Source organism: Anastrepha obliqua, chromosome 4 (genome assembly GCF_027943255.1).
Source record: "Anastrepha obliqua isolate idAnaObli1 chromosome 4, idAnaObli1_1.0, whole genome shotgun sequence".
Lineage (NCBI taxonomy): Eukaryota > Metazoa > Arthropoda > Insecta > Diptera > Tephritidae > Anastrepha > Anastrepha obliqua.
The window spans coordinates 100,888,774-100,909,774 of record NC_072895.1 but is presented as its reverse complement, the minus strand read 5'-3'; the positions used below and the strand labels follow the sequence as shown (position 1 = coordinate 100,909,774).

Genomic DNA, 21,001 nt, shown 5'->3' with positions numbered 1-21,001 from the left:
TGTTAACAACTCGAAAATCTTACCTTCGACAGTTTGCTCTCCTTCTCAGCGCATACAACCGCTAATGCCACTTAAGTCCATAATCACAACAAGGTCCTCAAATCGCTTGCCGGCAGCACTTGGGGCAAACACAAAGAAATTTTGCTATCGACATTTAAGGCAATAGGCCGGCCGGTTTTAAACTGGGCTGCGCCTGTCTTGTCGCTTGGAACCAGTGATTCGCAGTGGAGGAAGCTACAGACTTGTCAAAACACTGTCATTAGGACTGCGACAGGTTGTCTTCTGATGTCCCCACTACAATATTTACATGTCAAACTGCTCAGCAAGCAGTTCCTGTTAGGGTGTTACCGCAGGTCTCACCAATGCAGACACTTGCTTGAGCCTGAGCCGACTCCCAGGTATGTCAGGAGGCACCTCCTCAACTACGCGGACGAGATCCAGGACAAATACTGGATCGGACAGTGTACACACAGACAACCACATTCATCGGGAGATTCTTACCATTTTATTAAGCTCCTGACCCCCGAATGCCTTCATCGGCGTCCAACCCCCATCCATTGTAGACGAAGAGCTCCAACTTCCCCGAGAGTCCCGCGTAACCTTGGCACAATGGGGGCACATTTATGTTCTGGATACTGTAGCAGGTTAAGCTCCTACCTATCCAGAATCGACTTCGACATACTAAACATATGCCTGGCATGTGAAGGTACCTCGCACGACACTAACCACCTTTTCACATGTCTCATCAAACCCACTCATCTAACACCCCTCTCCCTCTGGACCCAACCTGTCGAAACAGCAAGTTTGCCGTTCGGAGTCGGCTTAAAACTGTGGAACAACATCAAGACGTCCACCACAAGTAAGAGGTGGAGCGCGGCCAAGTACATAACAGAAGTGTACGCCTCAATTATTTATTTATTTTTAATTAATTAAAAATTTTTGGTGATTAGATCAGAGGAATTGAAATCGGTGAACAGATGTGAGTATTCAAATTTGGGTTACAGTAAATGCAAATAGGTGACAAAAGTTATAAAAAAAATGAATTACAACAGTGACAATTTCAGTTTGAAAACTCTGAATATACGAGGGTCGTTTGAAAAGTCCGTGCAGAGTCTGAGCGATGGCACTACTGCCGCATATTGAAGTTGTGCTTGGAGCATTTTTTGGAAGAACACACACCACGTTTCGGCAAGATCGGTCTATTTCTTTGCCCTGGGTTAGGGAATAAATTCATAGCGTTTTTATATTTTCTTTTATTTCACCACGATTTGTTTGCTGTTTGGCAAAGCGCAAGTATTTATTCGAGTAAGTTAATTGTATTTTTGAGTTATTTAATTTTTATTAATACAGTTTTGAGGTATAGAAATGGAATAGCCAGGAATCAAAAATCAACATCTTCGACACCTGCTCTTCTTTGCTTTTCATCGAGGTCAAAAAATTGCCGAAGCAGCCCGGGACACTTGCGACATATATGAAGAAGGTGTCGTAGACGAGTCTACAGCACGAAAATGGTTAGCAAAATTCAAAAATGGCAGCTTTGACGTCGATGACACGTCCCGCAGCGGAATGCCTTCTGCATTCGATTAAGAACGTCTCAAATCTCTTTTGAAGGAGAACGATCGCCAAACTAGTCGTGAATTGGCGGAAAAAATGAACTGCGATCGTTAAACGATTCTCAATCAGCTTCATTCAATGGAATTTACCGAAAAACTGCTAGCCTGGGTGCCTCACGAGCTCAACGAAAAAAAACCAAAAAAGTCGACTTCAAATTGCTTCTCAGCCTCTCGCCCGCCATCGAACAACACGCGATCATAAACAGCGCTTTTTGTACCGAGTCGTCACGGGAGATGAGAAATGGGTCCTATACATCAATATGAAGCAAAGAAAGGAGTGGGTGGCTCCAGGAGATACGCAAAAGACGAGAGTCGAGCCAGATCTTCATCCAAAGATCATGTTATGTGTTTGGTGGAACTGGGAGGGCATGGTGCGCTGGGAAATGCTCGAAAAGAATGGCAAGGCCAACAAGGAGCTCTACATTGCTCAGCTACACTATGTGAACGGGGCTATTCGACTGAAAAGGCCTGATCGACATGGTCAAACCATACACCTCCACACAACGCCAGACCCCATGTTGCACAAGTCGTCAAAACCGCACTCCAAGAGCATCCGCCGCATCATCTGTTTCTTTGGTCCAAGCAACGGACAAACAAGCAGATAAATTAGATTACTCACTTAGACCTTACAGGTCCGTTGTGATACTGTGCGACACGGGCACCTTGTTTATTTATCTTGATGAAACCATTTTGAGGCTCTTATGAAGCGCAGAATTGGTCTAATCCCCACGCCAGATAGTTCTGTAAGAGAATTGAAAGAGTGTTTACCTAGACAAATTGCTCGGATTTTAGCTAATGCTGGACAATTGCAGAAAGAGTGCTCAACTGTTTCCTCATCTCTACAACTTCTACAATATTCATGGGAGAAAACTCCTAATCTGAAGGAATGCCTGCCAAATAGCGAATGACCGGTGACACACGCCACGACCTCCGAGATATCATCTCTTGAGAGGCTAAGCAATTCCTTTGTTCTTTTCTTGTTTATTTGCGCCCATAGTAGCCTAGCGGTTACGCATGTATCTTCATCTTTCCATGACCTATTGGTCTCTTGGATAATTTTGTTTTTTATTATTAGTTTACTCGTGTCCGTAGAGCAGAACCTTTCCTAGCTAGCTCATCGGCTTTACAGTTTCCCTGTGCCCGGAAACTCAAATAAGGCTGACCTCGAATACGACGCTAATATCAATTAGGACTTCCTGGTATTCCTGTGCAACCTTTGGTCTTGGTATAGCCGCATTCATTGATTTAATGGCCGCCTGGCTATCCAATAATATATTTATGTGCATTTAGATATGTAGCCACTTCTTTTATAGCTAGAATCTCTGCCTGATAGTCGCTGCAGTTGTCTGGTAGTCGAACGGATAGTACCAGTCCTAATTCCTTCGAAAACACTCCATAGCCGACCTTGTCGTTTAGCTTGGAACCATCTGTATAAACATTTAATTCCCCCCTTCTCCATGGCCTTGGTATCTGCCACTCCCATCTTGAAGAGCTTGTCAAAGGTGAGTCTAGGAACACAATATTCTATTTCTTGTTTGTGATTGTTCAGAGTGTGCAAAATACAGGCGTGTCCAAACTACTGTTCTTTCCATAGCGCTATATAGTACTTTTGAGTCTAAGGGCCGAGGCGGCGGCCATGTGCTTCCCTACGAGATTTAGTGCAGGCAAATTGATTAACACTTCTAGCACTTTGTTTGGGGTAGTCCTTAAGGCACTCATGATTTTAGCGTAACTCGCCTTATGAGCAGATGGCCACCATGCAAGTATTCCATATATCAAGATTGGCTTAACTACAGAGGTTTGGAGTTAATGTGTAATGCGAGGTGTTAAACCCCATTTAATACCGACCGCTTTTTTACGAGTATATAATGCAACATTGGCCTTTTTTACTCTTTCCTCAATATTGGGTTTCCAAATGAGTTTCGTATCTAATATGAGTCCTAAGTACTTGATTATAGGAAGCCTATGTATCTTTGTTAAGAGAATTATTTCAGTTTTTGCGCGGTTCATAGCGAGTCCCCTACTCTCAGTCCAGCTCCTAAGCGTGGCCATGTTAGAGCGCAGAATGCCCATAAGGGTGTTAGGATATTTGCCTTTAACAGCAATTGCTAGATCATCTGCGTATGCAGTAACGTGGTAACCCCCTCTCTTCAGGGTCAGCAATAGGTAGTTTACCACCGAAATCCAGAACAGAGGACACTACCTTGAGGTGTGCCTCTGCAGACCTGTCTGCTTAGAGTAGTGCTGCCTAAATTAGCCGATACCTTGCTTCTGACGAGTATAGCTTCTATCAGGCAACAATGTGTGGTTCAACTCCAAAGTCTTCTAAATCATCTACTATAGCGTTCGCCTTTATATTGTTGAAGGCGCCTTCTATATCTGATAAACATTTTTCCACCAACCCGACAAGCGTGTGCAAGGCGGTTTCTGTGGATATCCCCTTAGTGTAGGCATGTTGCGCCGAGGGGAATTTGTTTATTGGTATCATATAACGCTCCGTATACCCTTGCCCGCTGTTCTCTATAGAATCTTGAGGAGAAAAGACGTAAGACTAATGAGTCTGAAGTGTGTGAGGACCTACCTGTCTTGGGCAAGAAAGAGACTTTTGTCTCTCTCCAGCCTAGCGGAATGTGGCCCATGTTAAGACAACTTCTAATGATAATTTTAATAAACGGTGAGACAATATCCCGTAATTGCTGCCATTCCACAGAATATATACCGTCTAGTCCTAATGATTTATAAGGACCAAAAGTGTTGATAGCCCATTCAATCTTTGCGTTTGTTACTAATAGACTTCCTAATTCGGATTGCCTCTCATGATTAGCGGAGTCATTTTGTTCCACCGAACACTTTCCTGGGAAGTGTTTGGTCTAGCAGAAGACCTAATGATTCCTCACTTGACGCAGTCCATGTAATCCCTTGACCCTGTGCATAGTCTAGGTTAAGTGGCGTCTTTGAAAGAATATTTCTCAATCTACATATATAAAAATGAAATGATGTTCGTTTGTACGCATTTTTTTGGGCCGATACGAGGCCAATTTTATTCGTTCTTTTTTCATATTATAGGGATCCACTAGGGGAAGGTTTTTAGCAAAAAAAAAATTTCTTTTAAATATTTTCTTCATATAAAAAAAAGAAAAAATCAAAATATTGTACAAAACAAAACTTACTCGATTCTTAGATTAAAGTAAGTTTCGAATCGACATTCATTTTATGTGTACAACTTTTTTTGAATTTTTCGTTATTGTATACAGAAATTTCAAATGATTCGAATGAAATTTTTTTTTTTTGTTTTTATTTCTTCCATAAAATACAATATTACACCTGTCGTTAGACAATAAGTAATTTGATTTACAAAAAGATGGAATGAGAGTGATATTGAAGGGCCAATGCCCCCAAGCTCATTTAGAAGAAATATATACATATTATTTAAAAACAAGTGGTTAACAAACAATGATATATACGATTAGTTGACAATTGATTACAAGGATTTTGCAAGATCTGTTGGTGTTTGACGGTTAAGCCGACTTTGGGTAGATTTTTCTTTATTTGGTAGTCTTCTCATCATAGGATTTGTATGCGTTAATAGTCTATGTATTTATGTGTCTTCTGCTAGCGCTTTGTATTGTTTCATCAATAGTATCGATCTCAAGGTCGCGATGAATATCTGCGTTAGGTATGTACCAAGGTGCATTAGTTAAGGTCCTAAGTATTTATGAAAATAATGTTTCAATTCAATTGAGCAATGCTTTCTTTGACCAATTCTATATGGAAATGAATGCGTTTGCAAACGATGTTTTCGGCTATGAACAAATGTTGGAATCGAATGAAAAAGGAAAGAAACGCGAAATGATAAAAAAAATTCTTGGAAAATTTAAAATGAATGGTGCTTCATTGGAAAAATTCAAAGGTAATAAGAACATACACAAGATAAAGTTAGAATTCGAATTTTTAGATTTATTTTGTTTATTTCTCATTTTTTCAGAAGTACACCACACAACAACTCATTCCAACTCTGATTTTGAAATCCTGTTGGAATTGGTGATCGATAATTTTGTCACTATAATGGTCAATGGAAATTTGCGTGTATCAGACCCTGCATATTATTTACCATATCAACTTTTTATGGAACATATGGACCAAATGAACACAAAAAAATAATTTAGTTTTGTTTTGATTTTTTGCAACATTTTGGTTTTCAGTTAATACAATAAAAACAATACTGTTTTTTCGTGAACACAAAATTCTAAATTTATTACGTTGTTTGTTTAGAATTTTTTTAGAAAAAAAGTAAATTTTTTGGTTTTGAGGAAATTTGTTTATTGTTGCTATTTGTGAAAGCGTAATAAGTATTTGACTATAATCCTAAAAGTTAATGGAATACCACTATGATACATAGAAAACATTTTTTCAAAGGGGTGTTTTTCGAAAATTATAAAAAAAATTGTTTTCAAAAATTTTGAAGAAATAAAGTAAAATAAAAAAATTTCGAAAGCATGAAATTTTTTCAAAACCAAATTTTCCTCAAAAAGATAAAAGAAATTTCTTCGAAGAGGTGTTTTTCTAAAATTATTTACAAAAAAAAAATTTCAAAAATTTTAAACAAATAAAACAAAATAAAACTTTTTCAAGGGTATGAAATTTTTTCAAAACAAAATTTTTTGAAAACCAAACAAAATTAAAAAAAAAATGGTGTTTTCAAAGCATTTCATATTCCCCTATTAATAGAGAATACATTTTTTCGAGGGGGTGTTTTTCAAAGCGGAAAAAATCTTTTTTAACAAATCAATTTAAACTTTTACAAAAGTGTGAAATTTTTTCAAGAACAAAATTTTCTCAAAAACGTTAAATTAAAAAAAAATAGTTTTTTCAAAATATTTAATTTTCAGCAATTAACTGAGAAGAAATTTGTTAGAGCGAAGTGTTTTTCAAAACTTCAAAAAACACTTTTTAACCAAAAAAAATAAACCTTTTTTCAAAAACAACAGGAATGATAACATTGCCTAACAATTTCTGCACTTTTGCACAGTCTAAAGTGGCATTGATACAGAGTGTATTTCCAAACATAGTTCAACATTACAAAAACCATGATTGACTCAGCGAAAGAGCAATTTTAGCTGGGAAAAATAAGGACGTCAATGATATAAATTCAGCTATTTTAGATCAAATACCTGGTGACATAGTTGCGTATAAGTCAATGGACACTATTACTGATCAAGATGAGATCGTAAATTATCCAACTGAATCCTTAAACTCACTCGATTTGCCAGGCTTACCACTTCATAATTTACGATTAAAAATTGGAGCACCGATTATTATGCTGCGCAATAGTAATGTGCCCCGACTTTGCAACGGTACCAGACTCGCTGTGAAGAAGCTAATGGGTAACGTTATCGAAGCAACAATTTTGAAAGGGAAGTACAAAGGAGAAGACATTTTGATACCCTGAATTCCACTGATTCCGGCGGATTTACCATTCGATTTCAAATGTTTGCAGTTCCTTATTCGCCTTGCCTTCGCTATGAGAATTAATAAGGCGCAAGGACAGTATCTACAAATGTGCGGTATTAATTTAGAATACCCAATTTTTTCTCATGGACAATTGTATGTAGCTTGCTCACGAGTTGGCAAACCATCGTCATTATTCACGCGAAAGATGAAAAAACCAAAAACGTTGTCTACCAAAAAGTGTTACAATAAAGTTCGAATGAAATTGTATCAAATAATTTGCTTTGTTTCGTATTATATTAATTTTATTCTCTTTCAGCAAATCATTGAATTTATCGTCTAGCGAAGCGGGCGAGGGTACGCTAGTCTATAATAATACATACTCACCTCTAATTTTTAAAAAAGAATTATTCCATAAGTAATAAGAAGAGCAATTTTTCTGAGTGGGTGTAGCTCGTTTATTCACCAACAACTTGAATTATCTGTATTTGCAAGATCTTCGCTTCATTATAAATTACAATAAATATGTATACCATATACCACATTGTTTTAATACTGCATGTACTTAAATATTTCAATATTTGTTTGCATATAAATGTGTTTTTTTTGTTTGTTTTTGTTTTCACTTAAATAGGTTATCATTCCACTTGTTTAGTATATTTAGGATAAATATTGCACTTTAGTGTTTATTGGTAGTATTTGCATCTTTATTTTTGCGCAATATGTTTTGTGTGTTATGTTTTGTAAAATTTAGTTTAAATCGTTTTTTTTTTACAAATTTTTACGACAAACTGGTTTCTCTCATAGTAATACATAAATATAATAGGGCATGCATTTTAGATGTTTTTTTTTGAAATATTTCATTTTCTTGCTGTAAGTTTTCTTGAACAATATTTTTTTCTACATCGATATTTTTATTTTAATGTTTAAGTTTTCTTATATTACTAGAATGAAAGCAACAAATATATTTTTGTTTCTTTTTAATGCCTTTATCTGTATGTATTATAGAAACATTGTATTTTTTTGTAATATTTTGACTCTTATGCTCATCGCTAAATTTAATGGAGATCTGTGTAATAGATGTGCACGTATTTTATGGCTTAATTTCTTTCAAATGCTTGCGTTTTTTTGCATATTTTTTATAATAATACTTTTGTTATAATAATATTTGTTTTTTATAATAATTTTTTTATAATAATTTTTCTTTTAATATTTGTTTTTTATAATATTTTTTTATAAAGCAATATTTGTTTTATAATTATAATATTTAGTTTCTAATAATAATATTTTGTTTATAATAATATTTAATAATATTAATTACATTTTTCTCTGCTTTATTCTGTGTAGTGTGTGAATTGTAGTTAATTTTTAGAGGTCACAAAGAGCTTTCAATAAATATGAATAGACACACATACATTTTTTAAATTTTTGTTTTGTTTTTGGTAAGAGTAATAATATTTAAGCATGTGCAGCTTTCTATACTTACATATTTATGTATTTTTTATGTGTTTGTCGTTTGTTTTTAGTTTGAAATGTGTGTCGCTTTGTTTTCAAGCATTTCTTGTTTCCAAATAATAAATCTAGTCCTTGGCGCTTTTTAATACCTAGCACAAAATCTGTGTTGCTTCTTGTAGTTTTAGTTTTTCGTATCAACATTTAATTTTGTTTTTACTACTACTCTACTTTATGCATATATTTGTTTTTGTTTTTGTTTTCAGTTATGTATGATTATATATATACATACATCCAATTTATGGAATATATTTCTTCTTTAATAGTTCGAAAATATTTAAAAAGCAACTTTTAAAATTAGGTTATTTGTATTTTTTTTTTTAATTTTATACAGTGTTTGACCCCATACCAGCTTTTTATTATATGCTTTACATTGCCTAATTAATACATTTGTAGTGATACATTTTTAAATAATGTAAATAGCAGAAAGATTTCGTGAGTTTTTATTTCTTCTTTTACCAAGTGGTTGTATGATATCTTTAACTATTAATGTATCGGTAAATGTTTTAGTTTTATTTTATTTTATTCTATTTTATTTTTTTATTTTATTTTAATAAACCATTTATGTATACACACATTTTGAAATATATTTTTGTTGTACATTTTACACTTTCTGTTTTAGTTTTTTTAATTTTTTTGTGTATTTTTATTTGAGACATTTGGTGTTTTTGCTGCCCCTTGTAGTAATCTTAAAATTAGTTTAAGTTCTTTAACCAACTTTTCTTTCTTTGTAGTGTCTCAATTTAGCTTAATTTACTTCTTCTGCTCCCATTTTGCTGCTATAGATTATGTGCATTTAACATTTTTCTCAAACAATTTTTCGCTGCAACTATAATTTATCAATATATTGTCTAATTCACGCAAAAAGTATGCGTAAACGGCTCGCTAAACCGTTATATTACTTTTCAAAAATACTATTTTTGCATATAAGATGTGATAAATCTAAGTTTATATTTTTTCATAAATATTTTTTGAGTTAATTATTAAAAAAATGTTGAATTTTTAAGCATATTTTTATTTTTTCCAATACATACATATATATTTAGTTTAGCTGAAGTAACAGCGAATATTTGCTAGACTTGTATGCTTGATAATCTCATTTCACCTCACATTTGAAAACTGTACCGCTGTGTTACCCTGTACAAAGCTTTTGTTTGAATTTTTGCGTATAACCTTATTTATGGATAGCCTTATTTCTTATAATGCATATGTAGTGTGTAACTCCAAATTTCATACTCGAGAGTTGCGTTTTATTATTTGAATACTCGTATTTACTGTGTAAACTATTGCTTTGCATTACTATTTTTTTAATTATTTTTTATTAATATATATTTGTCAGCTATTTGCATTTTCATTCCGAATTTCATTTTGCTTTCCTATTTCTCCTTTTTGTTTAATCAATAAATTGATTGCATCTGGCAATTCTTTGTTGCTTGTTAGTTGAAGGTGCGGTTCATAGCAAATTTTTTCTGCAAGCGTTTAATAACTTTTTATTGTATTTTGTATTTCTTGAAATTTAAATACGCGTTTGTTCCATATAAGCACATGAAAATCTCAAAAAAAAAAAAAAAAAAATAAATAAATAAATTTACATATAACTATATACTACATATTCAATCGACAAGCATGTCAGTTATGCTTTATTTACAATGCATTTTTCTCAAATTCGTATAACTGCATTTATACTTGCGATTGACTACATAATGTTTGCTTTTTAACTTTCCGTCGCTAACACCGTCATGTGAACAACGTGCCAATTTTATACATTACAATTTTTACTTAATTTTTTCTTTTTTATTTTTTTGTTTTCTTGTTTTTTGGATTTCCCACAATCTTTATACCATGCGTACATTTATAAATACCTATATTTTTGTTCTAATAAATTTTCTAATTAAAAGTTTAAATATTTAGCAATTGCATAAGCGTACATACATATTTATAGCCACAACTGCATTTCAACTATATTTAATTATTGCATTTAATACGAATTCGTTTTGCAAAAACAGGTTTTAATGCCTTGAACCTTTTGCTTCATTTACAAATATTCATTGTTTTTATGAATTAAACATTTTATTTAGGAATGCGCGCAAAAATTGTTTATCACTTGCAAGTAAATGTACTTTTTTATGTTGGTGTGTAAAAGTAACTGTTGAACAAGTGTAGGCCAAATTTAACGGATATTTATTATGGTACGTTTACACCGATTTTGGTCTATAGATAATTTTGAAAGATAAAAAATTCAACACTTTGACAGAATTTCACGCCTAATTGGGCCTGATTCTTACCTATTTAAAAATTAGTCAATTAGACGTGAAAACAGGTAATCAGCTTAAAAATAGAAAACCTAGCAAGCTCAAAGAATCTCCCGCCTAACTGCCATTGATTTGTAAATATGAAAAATTTGGCATGCAAGCAGCAAAGTAACAGAATGGATACTGGACAATAATTAAATAATAAAATAATTAAAGAAGAAAATAAACTATTTAAATAAGAAAATAAAGTATTTAAATAAGAAAATAAAGTAATTAAATAAGAAAATAAAGTAATTAAATAAGAAAATAAAGTAACTAAATAAAAAAGAAGTATTTCAATAAGAAAATAAAGTAATTAAAACAGATTTCATAAAATTCAAATTTCTTTTTTTTCGATAAAGCTTTTAAAAATATTAAATGATATTTATTCCCTAATAGTTTAAAAATGTAAAAATATGAAAAAATTGGCATTCAAGCAGCAAAGTACCAGAATGAATACTGGACAATAATTAAATAATAAAATTATTGAACCAGAAAATAAAGTAATTAAATATTAATAAAGTAATTGAAAAAGCTTTTAAAAATATTAAATGATATATATTCCTGAATAGTTAAAAATGTTAAAATCGGTGCATCGGCGGATATTCTTTTTTTCGCACATAGAACTCGGCAAAACAAATCAAAGAATGTAAAAAAAACAATTTTCGAGTTTAGGCTTAGTTTTCCAGATATTGCAACTCAAACGCTGCTTTGATTAACTTTTTTTTTTTGATTTTATTAAAATTCAAGATAAAATGAAATTGTAGATAAAAATCTTCATTATTAACTTTTAGTTTTCGAAATTTTTGAATTCAAAATAAATTTTCAAGATATTGCAACTCAAAAAAATTTTAATTTTTATAAAACTTTCTGGTAAATTCGTGAAGAATTAGATAAAATAAAACCAAATTGTTTGCATAAATCTTCATTATTTACTTTTAGTTTCCGAGATTTTCGAATTCAAAATAAATTTTCAGGTATTCCAACTCAAATACTGCATGGACTAACTATTTTTTTAAATTTTATAATCGATGAAATAAAACGAGATTGCAAATGTTTTCGTTGATTTTCTTTATTTTTCATTAGTGTTCGAAATTGTCATATTCAAAATAAATAAAAAAATAAAAAATCGGCAAGACAAAACGAAACCTGTAAATAAAAATTTGCGACATCTAGTTTAGTTTTAAAGATTTCTAAACTGCTTTTGAGATTTTAAAGTTAATCAAGAAACGTGTCAGAGGCAGTTAAAAATATTAAAAACAAAAAAAAAAAAAATTAACATATTTTCACCATAAATTACGGCATATTCAGTAGTTAATTAACTTAAAAAGGAGTTTCCGTTTTATTGTATTGTTTATTTTTTTACTTACAATTGTTCAACTATTATTTCTACAAACTATAAGTTAAGGTTTTACGTTCCTTTCCTTAGAACAACGCGTAGAAAAGCTTGCAGCCATTCAAGCTCTTCGCGTAACACACCATTTTTTGACCAAATGTCGTAGAAAAAAAATATAAATTTTTTTTCAATTGCTTTGATGTTTCCCTAGAAACTCAATTTCGAAAGAAGAACTTTTCTCATGCACTATGTATCTTTATATAAAAGGTTGTATCCTGGTTGAAATTCAGTTTTTCCATATCTGTGGAACTCACCACAGCATTTGAGTACTAAATGGGGAAGACGAAGTTAATAGAAGAGCATTAAGTTTTTTTACAAGCTTTGAATATGTTTTTAATCTCGTTTTCGAATATTAGAAGAATATTAGATTTCGTAGCTAGAACTCTGATGGATTAACAAAGTTTTACTTAAAAAATGTGACTTCAACAACATTTCGAATATGAAGTGAGGCACTCACTTGATTTGCTTTATATGAAAGGCCATGGGTTACATGCCGAAGTCTGTGATAGATCTGTGGCTTGTGATCCTATGCCACGGAGTACCACATATTAAGCACTAAGCTTGAAGGGTACCCATAGATCATGGATGCCAGAATGTAGTGCAGAGATCATACATCACTAATAAAGCACTAACTTTACAAGGAATCTAGAGATCAGAAAATGCAGCCTATTAATCCTATGACATAAAGCACTCATAGAGTACGAGCATTAAGATTATAGGGTACATATTGAGCTAAATTCATATGAAGTAGATCACTCGATTACGGGGTATCCATCACACCATTACAGGATACCCATTTTGCATTTGTAAAGGTTTTTGAAATTGAATTTAGTAATTAAATTAAAATAGTAATAGGTCATAGATCATGAATTATGTATTTAAGAGATCATAGTCCGTAGATTATGGATCACGTGTTTTATGATGACAAATAGAGAAAAAGAAGGTCATAGATTACATGTGAAACTTGTTGAAAAAGTTTTTGGAAAAATTTAAAAATCATACATCATAGTTTATGCCTGAAACTGACTTTCTAGAGGTAACCAGCTTTAGAAAAAAATGAAATAAAAATATTTTTACAATTTGTGCGCGCATATATAAGCTATATATAAGTTGTGCATTTCTAGTCTGTATGTAGATGGATTATATTTTTAATATTGTAATATATGTAGTTTTTATAGCTCATAACACTTTCTACTACTACTATGTTTTTGTAATATTAACAAATATTTAATAACTTTAAATCGCATTATTAGCATGCATTTAATACTTACACTTGTACGAATAATACTTCAAGTAGTTGATTTGCTTGCAACAATTTTCTACTACTAAGTACTACGAATTCCCTTTATGTGTCAGATAACTTGTGTGCTGTTCACTAATTTTTACAAATAGTTTTCTATACAATAGTGCGTTAATATACATATTTGCAAAGTTATAATTCTATGAAACAAATATGAGAAATACATATGTCTAAGTATGAGGGCATTAATATTTTTTTTTACAGAAAGTTGACGAGTCAGAGGCGCTGTTATGCCAAGTTTCGCGCCACAATCCTGGCATATTTGATTTCAATGAGACATTCGGTGTAGTAGTTGTAAAGAACCGTTAAAACTCTTTTCTTTCAAAACTCTCTTTATTTTGGATAAGTGCCAGATTTGCAATTGTGGGTCAACTCATTGCATTTCTAACAAATTTCCAGCAAGGAGATGTGTAAGAATGTTGGTTTTTAACTCTAAATTTGAAGACTTTCTCAGTGTACGTAGATCACTTTAAAGGTAAATAGAAATTAAAAATTTTTAAACTCACTACTTTCTTCCTTTCTTGTATCCTTCACGTAGAAGTCCATTATTTTGAAATTATTTTTTAGCACAAGTAGGCTGCCATGGAAATTTGATTTTTTTGATATCCTGGATAGGTAAAAATCAAATTATTACAATTTTAAATACCTCTGTATACTCTGGCTCAGCTACCAAAATTTGGTTAGTCGGATTTTATTAAAAACTCATTAAGATAAATTATTGTTTTTTGTTTTAGCACGGGATCTTTCGCCTGCCTACACGCATCATTAGAAAAAAGTCCTTATTTGAAAAACTTTTGAAAATTTTAGAAATTTGCTGAATCATGGAGGTAATTTTCGAAATAACGGGAGTGTGGGCGCTAAGTAGATCAATGGTGCAGGTTGTTTCGTTAAAATATGGGTACTTGATTTGCTGATATTAAAAGAATATCTGTAGATCAGAAAAACCTTGTTTTCATATTTGATGCACTGTGGGTTAGCTTTGTGGTCTTTTTTGTTGAAGGTCCATTGGCTCTTCACGGTATTTGGCGAAATACTTCGACAAAGGTATGCATAACAAGTTTTGTAGAAACGGATAAGGAGCTGTAGATTTAAATTAATTTTCGAACCAAACCAACAAAACGTAATTCAATAAAATGGCGACTTTTTGCGCTTTCCTTGCAAGCGAACTTGAAGAATTTACTTAGTGGACAATTAATTGTTTTATGGCCTCTAAAGTAGTAAGTGGTTTTGAGAAAATACTCACCTAACTGTGGTGAATTTTTTAAACTGAGTATAAGTATAAGATATTTGAGCATTTAAACTTTCTTTAACCGGAAAGGAAAGTTAAGTCTAAGGTCATTAGCAAAGCTATGATGCATTTGCGTTTAAAGCTTTGTTCAAGCATACGTAAATTGGTAGCTTAATTTAAGCGTAAATGAGGTTTCTCTGTAACCAAAATTTTCGCTCCAAAGTTTCACTTATAATTTTGAGTTTGAACTTTAGGATTTCAAGAGCTTTTACAGCTTAAAAAGCTTTGTAGAAGAATTTTATTAATTTAAGAAATTTTTATATTTTCATTTTTTTAACGCCTTTCGCTTTTTTTTGTAATAACCAACCACTCATACTTAGTTTATCAAGCTTTAGAATCCGAAAGTTCTTTAGTTTTTCATGGCTTGCTAACTTTGACGAGCATTATAACTCAAATATTCTTACATAGGCGATTCTTGGAAATTTACTTTTTTAATTTACTTCATCAATATAATTCTCGTAAAAATGTAATTTTTTTATGAATTTTGAGCTTCTACGTATAACGGAGCTTTTAGTTTGTTGGTTTGAAATATCATACGTCATACACTTTTCCTAATTAATGGGAAATGTGTCATTTGCTTCAGGGATTGCAATAGTTTGTTTTTAAAATTTTTGAAGTTTTGAGCTTTCAAGTTTAATGAGCACCTAGTAATTAGAGCTCGTAGGTTTTATGTAGTTTTTGTAGTTTCAGGGATTGCAGTAGTTTAATTTTAAAATCTTTGAAGTTTTGAGCTTTCAAGCTTAATTAGCACTTAGTAATAGAGCTTTTATAGTTTAAACAGTTTTTAGTACTTTTTTACGGTCTTTATTCCTTTAATAATTAATTTGTATTTATGGTTGCTTGTTAATCTTAACATTTTGAAACTTTACGGGTTTGCAACCATTAAAGAAACCGGGGCTGTGCGATTTTAGTACTTAATTTTGTAGCTTTGATAACTACCTAATACTTTTGCCATTTGGATATCGAACTTTCATGACTATAAAGATTGAGCTTTTAGCTTTAAACAGCTTTAAATCTTAGCATGACTTTGACACATATAAAAACTGATTTTTTGGGGCTTTTGATGCCCATGAAGCTTACGTTTTTCATAATTGATAGAAAGTTACCCTTAGAATGCGGATCTTAACACTCAATTTTATATGTAAAGAAATAAAATTTTATAATTTGTTAGTTAAACTTTGGATATCGAACTTTCATGGCTATTTCAAAGCCGGAGCTTTGAGCTTTTAAATGCTTTAAGTCTTACTGTGGCTTGGGCATGCATTAAAACTGATTTTGTGTGGCTTTTGAGGCCTATGAAGCTTGCGTTTTTCATAATGGTAAGAAATTTAGTTCTTCGCAATAATTTAAATTCTTTTTTTGTTCAATAGCGATGTTTTTTTTTTAATAACTTTTATACGCATAAAAGCTTTGAGTTTTGGTGCAATTAGCGCTTAAGTTTTAAATATTTTTTTGTGCTTTTGGATTTTGCACTCGCAGATAGAGTTTCAAACAAGGAATTCACGCTTGATACATTTTCTAAAATAATTTCTGCTTTTTAATATTTCCAAATTTTTAAAATTGAGAAAAAAAAATTGAGCGATTTTATTTTAATTCTTAAGTGCACCTCACACTTAAGCAATTCCAATTTTCCTATTTGAAATTCTCAACGAATTGAAATGAACAAAATCTCGAAATATTTCCGTTTTTATACATAAAATGCGTCCAAATGTAAAATGCTGTGTGGCGCTGTAGGTACAATGAATGCTGTGCGCCCCATTGGGGCTGAATGTATTAAATTCATTCACACCTCCAAAAGTGAACAGTTAAGTTTTGCAGTTTTCAATTTACTACCAGAATGCGGAGTTGGGATGTTTTTAAATTTTTGTTTATCTTTGAGTTTTTGGTTCGATTGTCTTTTGGCGTTAGTGGCTTGGTTCAGGCGAAACAAAAACTCGTCATACGTACTTTAACCTATCGCCTTTAGTTTAGAAATACATTTATTTGACATGCATTTCCTGAAGTGATAAATATAAATATTTATTTGGAATACTTCATAAAATTTATATACCTAGACCGGCCGCGTACAAACCAATTTTGGTGGTTTCAATCCTCTGACTTTGTGTCTCATGTTTTTTCGAATCGAACGTTCTGTTTCTATTACTCGTATCAAAGCAATGTTCCAATTCTGTTACTATATTTTAAGCTTCAAATTATCGAATTGATAACCAACTTCCGTCAATCGTCCTCACAAATTGATTATATGCGACCGGCAATCAAGTTTTTTCTTACAAAACATTTTCAATCTGCTTGATATTCGTTAACCAAGGCGTTACCAGTTTATATATATTCTTCTTAAGTATAAATGCATGCTTATATGTACTTTTTATGAGTATATATATATATAAATTTATATGTATGTATATCTGTATATGACTACAACACTAAGATTACTAATTAGTATGCTTTTTGAATTGATTGCATTAAAGAAGGTTTCCGTATGCGCCAATACCTCGCTTTGATTTCTGAAGCGTTGCATTTGATTTTATCTTAGCTTTTGCCTAAGTGCGTAAAATAGGCAAGTCATGCTACCCATTTCACCTTTTATTCGAGGTCGGTGTTTTGGGGCGCATTTCTGGTTCAGTGCCACTTGATATTTCACTCAAATTTGTAATGTGATTCAATTATGAGGTTTCGAAAAGTCAAATCAAATGAAAGTGCAAAAAGTCAGAAAGTTTACATGATTCAATATACTCGTACGTATGTACATACACAGAATATAAATCAAACGTTTTTTCGGCCCATTTATATTAACTTCTTATTTACTTTTGACTGCAAATAACGTTTCGTTGACTTTTGATATTTCAATTTAGGCTGACAGCACATTAGCAGCGCAGCACCAGGAGAGTAGCAGCCGTAGCAGCAGCTCTAACCAATAGCGGCAGCAATAATGTTGCTTTTGAAAAAACTTTTAACATAATTCGTCGAGCTCTTTCTCAAGTTTGTTTTGAAAAATTACTCGTACTATTTTGATAGTTTCGCTGGCAAAAGGAAAAACTCCACAAAATTTTTCAAAAAAATTCATCCTTTAAATTAGCAATGACTTATAATCGTCGCCGGAACATATGTAAGATGAAAATATCAAATCTTATGTTGAAGTTGTAAATATATTTTTGATTTTTACTGATATTTTTATTTTATTCGTGCGTGCTGCTTTATCGTTATTATCTGGCTGCTGCTGAAAACTACACTTTTGTGCCTTTAACTGTACACGTTTTTACAGTTTCTTTGGGCGATTTACATCAATATCCAAATCCCACACAGCAAATAAAAGCTCAACTCAATCGACGCCAAAATTCTGATCCCTTCGAACGTGATCCATTCAAAATCCAATCGTACAATTTTCGCTACGCCGAACGTCCATCATCTTCCCTAGCGAATTTGGCCAATAGCTGCGCCCAACCATCGCATCAGTCGCCATCATCGCAAAAACGTTTTGAGACATTTTTCTACAATTATGACTTCACTTCTTCTGTGCATGACAAAGAAAATTCTCGAACAAACAAGTTTCGCGAATTTCGTCGACGGAAATTCCTTTTGGATCACCAACAACAAAATCCGACAACGGCGACCATGCACGAACGATTGCACCCAAACAATGGCAATGGCACAAGACGTACAGCCGCTGAGTCCGCTACAGCTGCAGCAAATCCAGGCGTCAACTCTGGTCGGGCCAGCCTATCGGGCAGTGAATACGAACGTATGCGCGGAAGCGACAATGGCGGCCGACATCATCAAACACTTGGCAGTGCCACAGATACAAGCAGCATTGGCACATCCGGTGTGCCCCGTGCAGAACGCGAATATGTTAGTACAACCCTTCAAAAGTACGGTCGCACGACGAATGCGTGCTCTACTGGGAACCGAGAATACATGCGGGCGCTCGCCTCTGCTCACATCGGTGCATCGGCCCAACCAAACTACCTTGGTCGGGGTCGTTGCAACAGCCCCTCGACCCTCGAATACATTCGACAGCTGCGCGTTGAAGCGCCGGGTGACGGGCGCGTTATTGGACAGCAAGGTTACAACTCCAATGGCTCATTGCTTGATAGCGCGAAGGGCGCTGACTTTCAAGAATTGTCATGTTCAAGAGCGTCATCGTCAAAACATGTTCGACAACCCTTACATACCATACGTTCAGCTTCCCCGAATCGGGTAACTACGACAGTGGAGAAGTCGGAGGACACTTGTTCTGGTTGCCAAATCAATATTAGCATCAAAGGTTTGGACTCAACCGAATTGGGCGATAATGTTGTTATCAAGATCGAGTCGGACAACAATACACCCACTAAAATGAGTCCGAAAACGGACACTAAGAATGCGCAGCATACTATAGCTAAATTAATGGAAATCAGACATAACTCCGAAATGAACCGCAATCTCGATATTAAACCGAGAACTTTTGCACACCAGCAAAAGGCAACAATGCATGACTCATCATCTGCATCTTTTGTAATCGATAAAAGTCTCTCCAAGTTTGCGATGACTTCCTCCGACGAGCGCGAGCTACGTAAGTTCAGGCCACGCAGTTCTTCTCATTCCCGCTTGCCTGTCACTTCATCAACTGCACGTGCAATGGGTTTCGCCTCCTTCACCAACCCAATGCGCGTACCGAATAGCAGTGAAGGTATTAATCGCAACGCAAAAAATGTATCCAATGAACGTATGCCGAGCATGGTGCCATGGCGCTTGGATACGACAGTGAGGCATGGGTTTTCGCAGGATGACGATGTCATGAAACCAGCGCATGCACGTGCCTCGAGTCCGATCAAGCACTCGCGACCCTCATACGATGCCACGCTCAGCGATGTGCGCAAAATCCGTCGTCAGGCAGTTGTTGCAGCCTACAAACCTCTTTCTTTACAGCGCACACCCAATACTACGCGTAAAGCTGAAGATTACGGTAGTGGTGGATGTAGCAAAGCAAGCAGCACAGCGGCGGACAGTGAGAAGGGCAAACAATTGACACCCGGCAAAGCAGCAGCGAGCTGGAAAGCTGACGATGTGCGCCACCGACAATCACATCACTCTCTGCGTGGTTTGAAGGAAAGCAAAGACACCGTAAACTCGCATCCAAACTCCCAAATGGAACTCAGACGTTCGCCCACGATGATCTTGCGACCCAGCAGATCGAACATTCGGCCGGGACAAACAACACAGCTTGCAACGGATAGTCAAAGCCACTTGAGTGTTAAGACCACCCCAGTCAATGTCAATATCAATGTGTTTGCGGACAAACTTAAGTTGTTACGTGTTTGAAAAATTTACAATAACTTAACGAAGACCTGTCGAATTAGCAAGCATGAAATTGCAAGCGCACAATTTTGGAATTTTGAACCGTGATCAGTATTCTGCCAACACAAGTCATAATAGGTACCTATGGAAGCTCAGTCGAGTGAGCAGACGTAGTAGACACGACAGTAGGACTTTTGAAATGTGTGCCATTACGCTTGCCTTCCTCAAAGGAATGCAAGAAGATGGCATGCATTTTAAGTGTTCAATTCAGGTCTACAGTTCGCTTACCTGTGTTTGGTAGAAATTTGAAGGCGTATCGGCATATTAGAAACAAAATTTTATCAACGCTATGAATGCAATAAAAAGTTCCTGTTGTATTAAAATTTGAAAAGTTTAAAAAATTCCAAATCAAATTGAAATTCAAACTTTGTAAGCTTCTATAGGGATTTCGCAAAGTAATGGCGTTCCTTAGAAAGTAATAGCGTGAAATCTTTGTAAGCGAATTCATAAGTATATAATGCTAAAATTATATATTTTTTATATTTACTGTACAAATATTTTAAAGTGCAACACACTGTGTATTTGAATGGCTTTGAGCTACTCATCATGGACCCTCTTAATAAAACTAAATTTCCAGATGGTAGAAATATATATAAAAAATATGTTGGAATTTTATGTTGAGTTTTGAGAGACGGAACTTGAGGAAGCGGAAAAGAACTGAACTGAAGGTGAAATATTTTTCAAGTGGTGAATGTATTTTGAGGTTCGCGTTTAATACGAAAATCATTATTGCCAAAATAACCTCCTAAACAAGTCCAAGTAAGCAAGTCTAAGCCTAAACAAGTCGTATTACAATGAGCTTCCTGGCCTAAATGGGCC

At 33.9% G+C, this 21,001-nt stretch overlaps 1 protein-coding gene across 2 annotated transcripts; it reads left to right on the top strand.

Annotated features, from left to right (window-relative positions):
• Nucleotides 1-17,567: 17,567 nt before the first annotated feature.
• Nucleotides 17,568-20,440, top strand: LOC129245773 (uncharacterized). 2 transcript variants are annotated; one of them, XM_054884154.1, is made up of 3 exons: nucleotides 17,568-17,583; nucleotides 17,701-17,954; nucleotides 18,111-20,440. In XM_054884154.1, exons 2-3 carry the CDS (start codon nucleotides 17,927-17,929, stop codon nucleotides 20,144-20,146), a joined length of 2,064 nt encoding a protein of 687 aa, XP_054740129.1. In that variant the 5' UTR covers nucleotides 17,568-17,583; nucleotides 17,701-17,926; the 3' UTR covers nucleotides 20,147-20,440. The 2 variants fall into 2 exon arrangements, with proteins under 2 accessions (XP_054740129.1, XP_054740128.1); XM_054884153.1 differs by lacking the exon at nucleotides 17,568-17,583 and having other exon boundaries at nucleotides 17,600-17,954.
• Nucleotides 20,441-21,001: the final 561 nt, after the last annotated feature.

What these genes read in the sequence shown, in the direction of transcription:
- LOC129245773 (XM_054884154.1), top strand. Translation starts at nt 17,927, where the DNA reads ATGACTTATAATCGTCGCCGGAACATAT. An exon ending in TAATCGTCGCCGGAACATAT is followed by an intron (nt 17,955 to 18,110) that starts GTAAGATGAAAA and finishes ACGTTTTTACAG; the next exon opens with TTTCTTTGGGCGATTTACAT.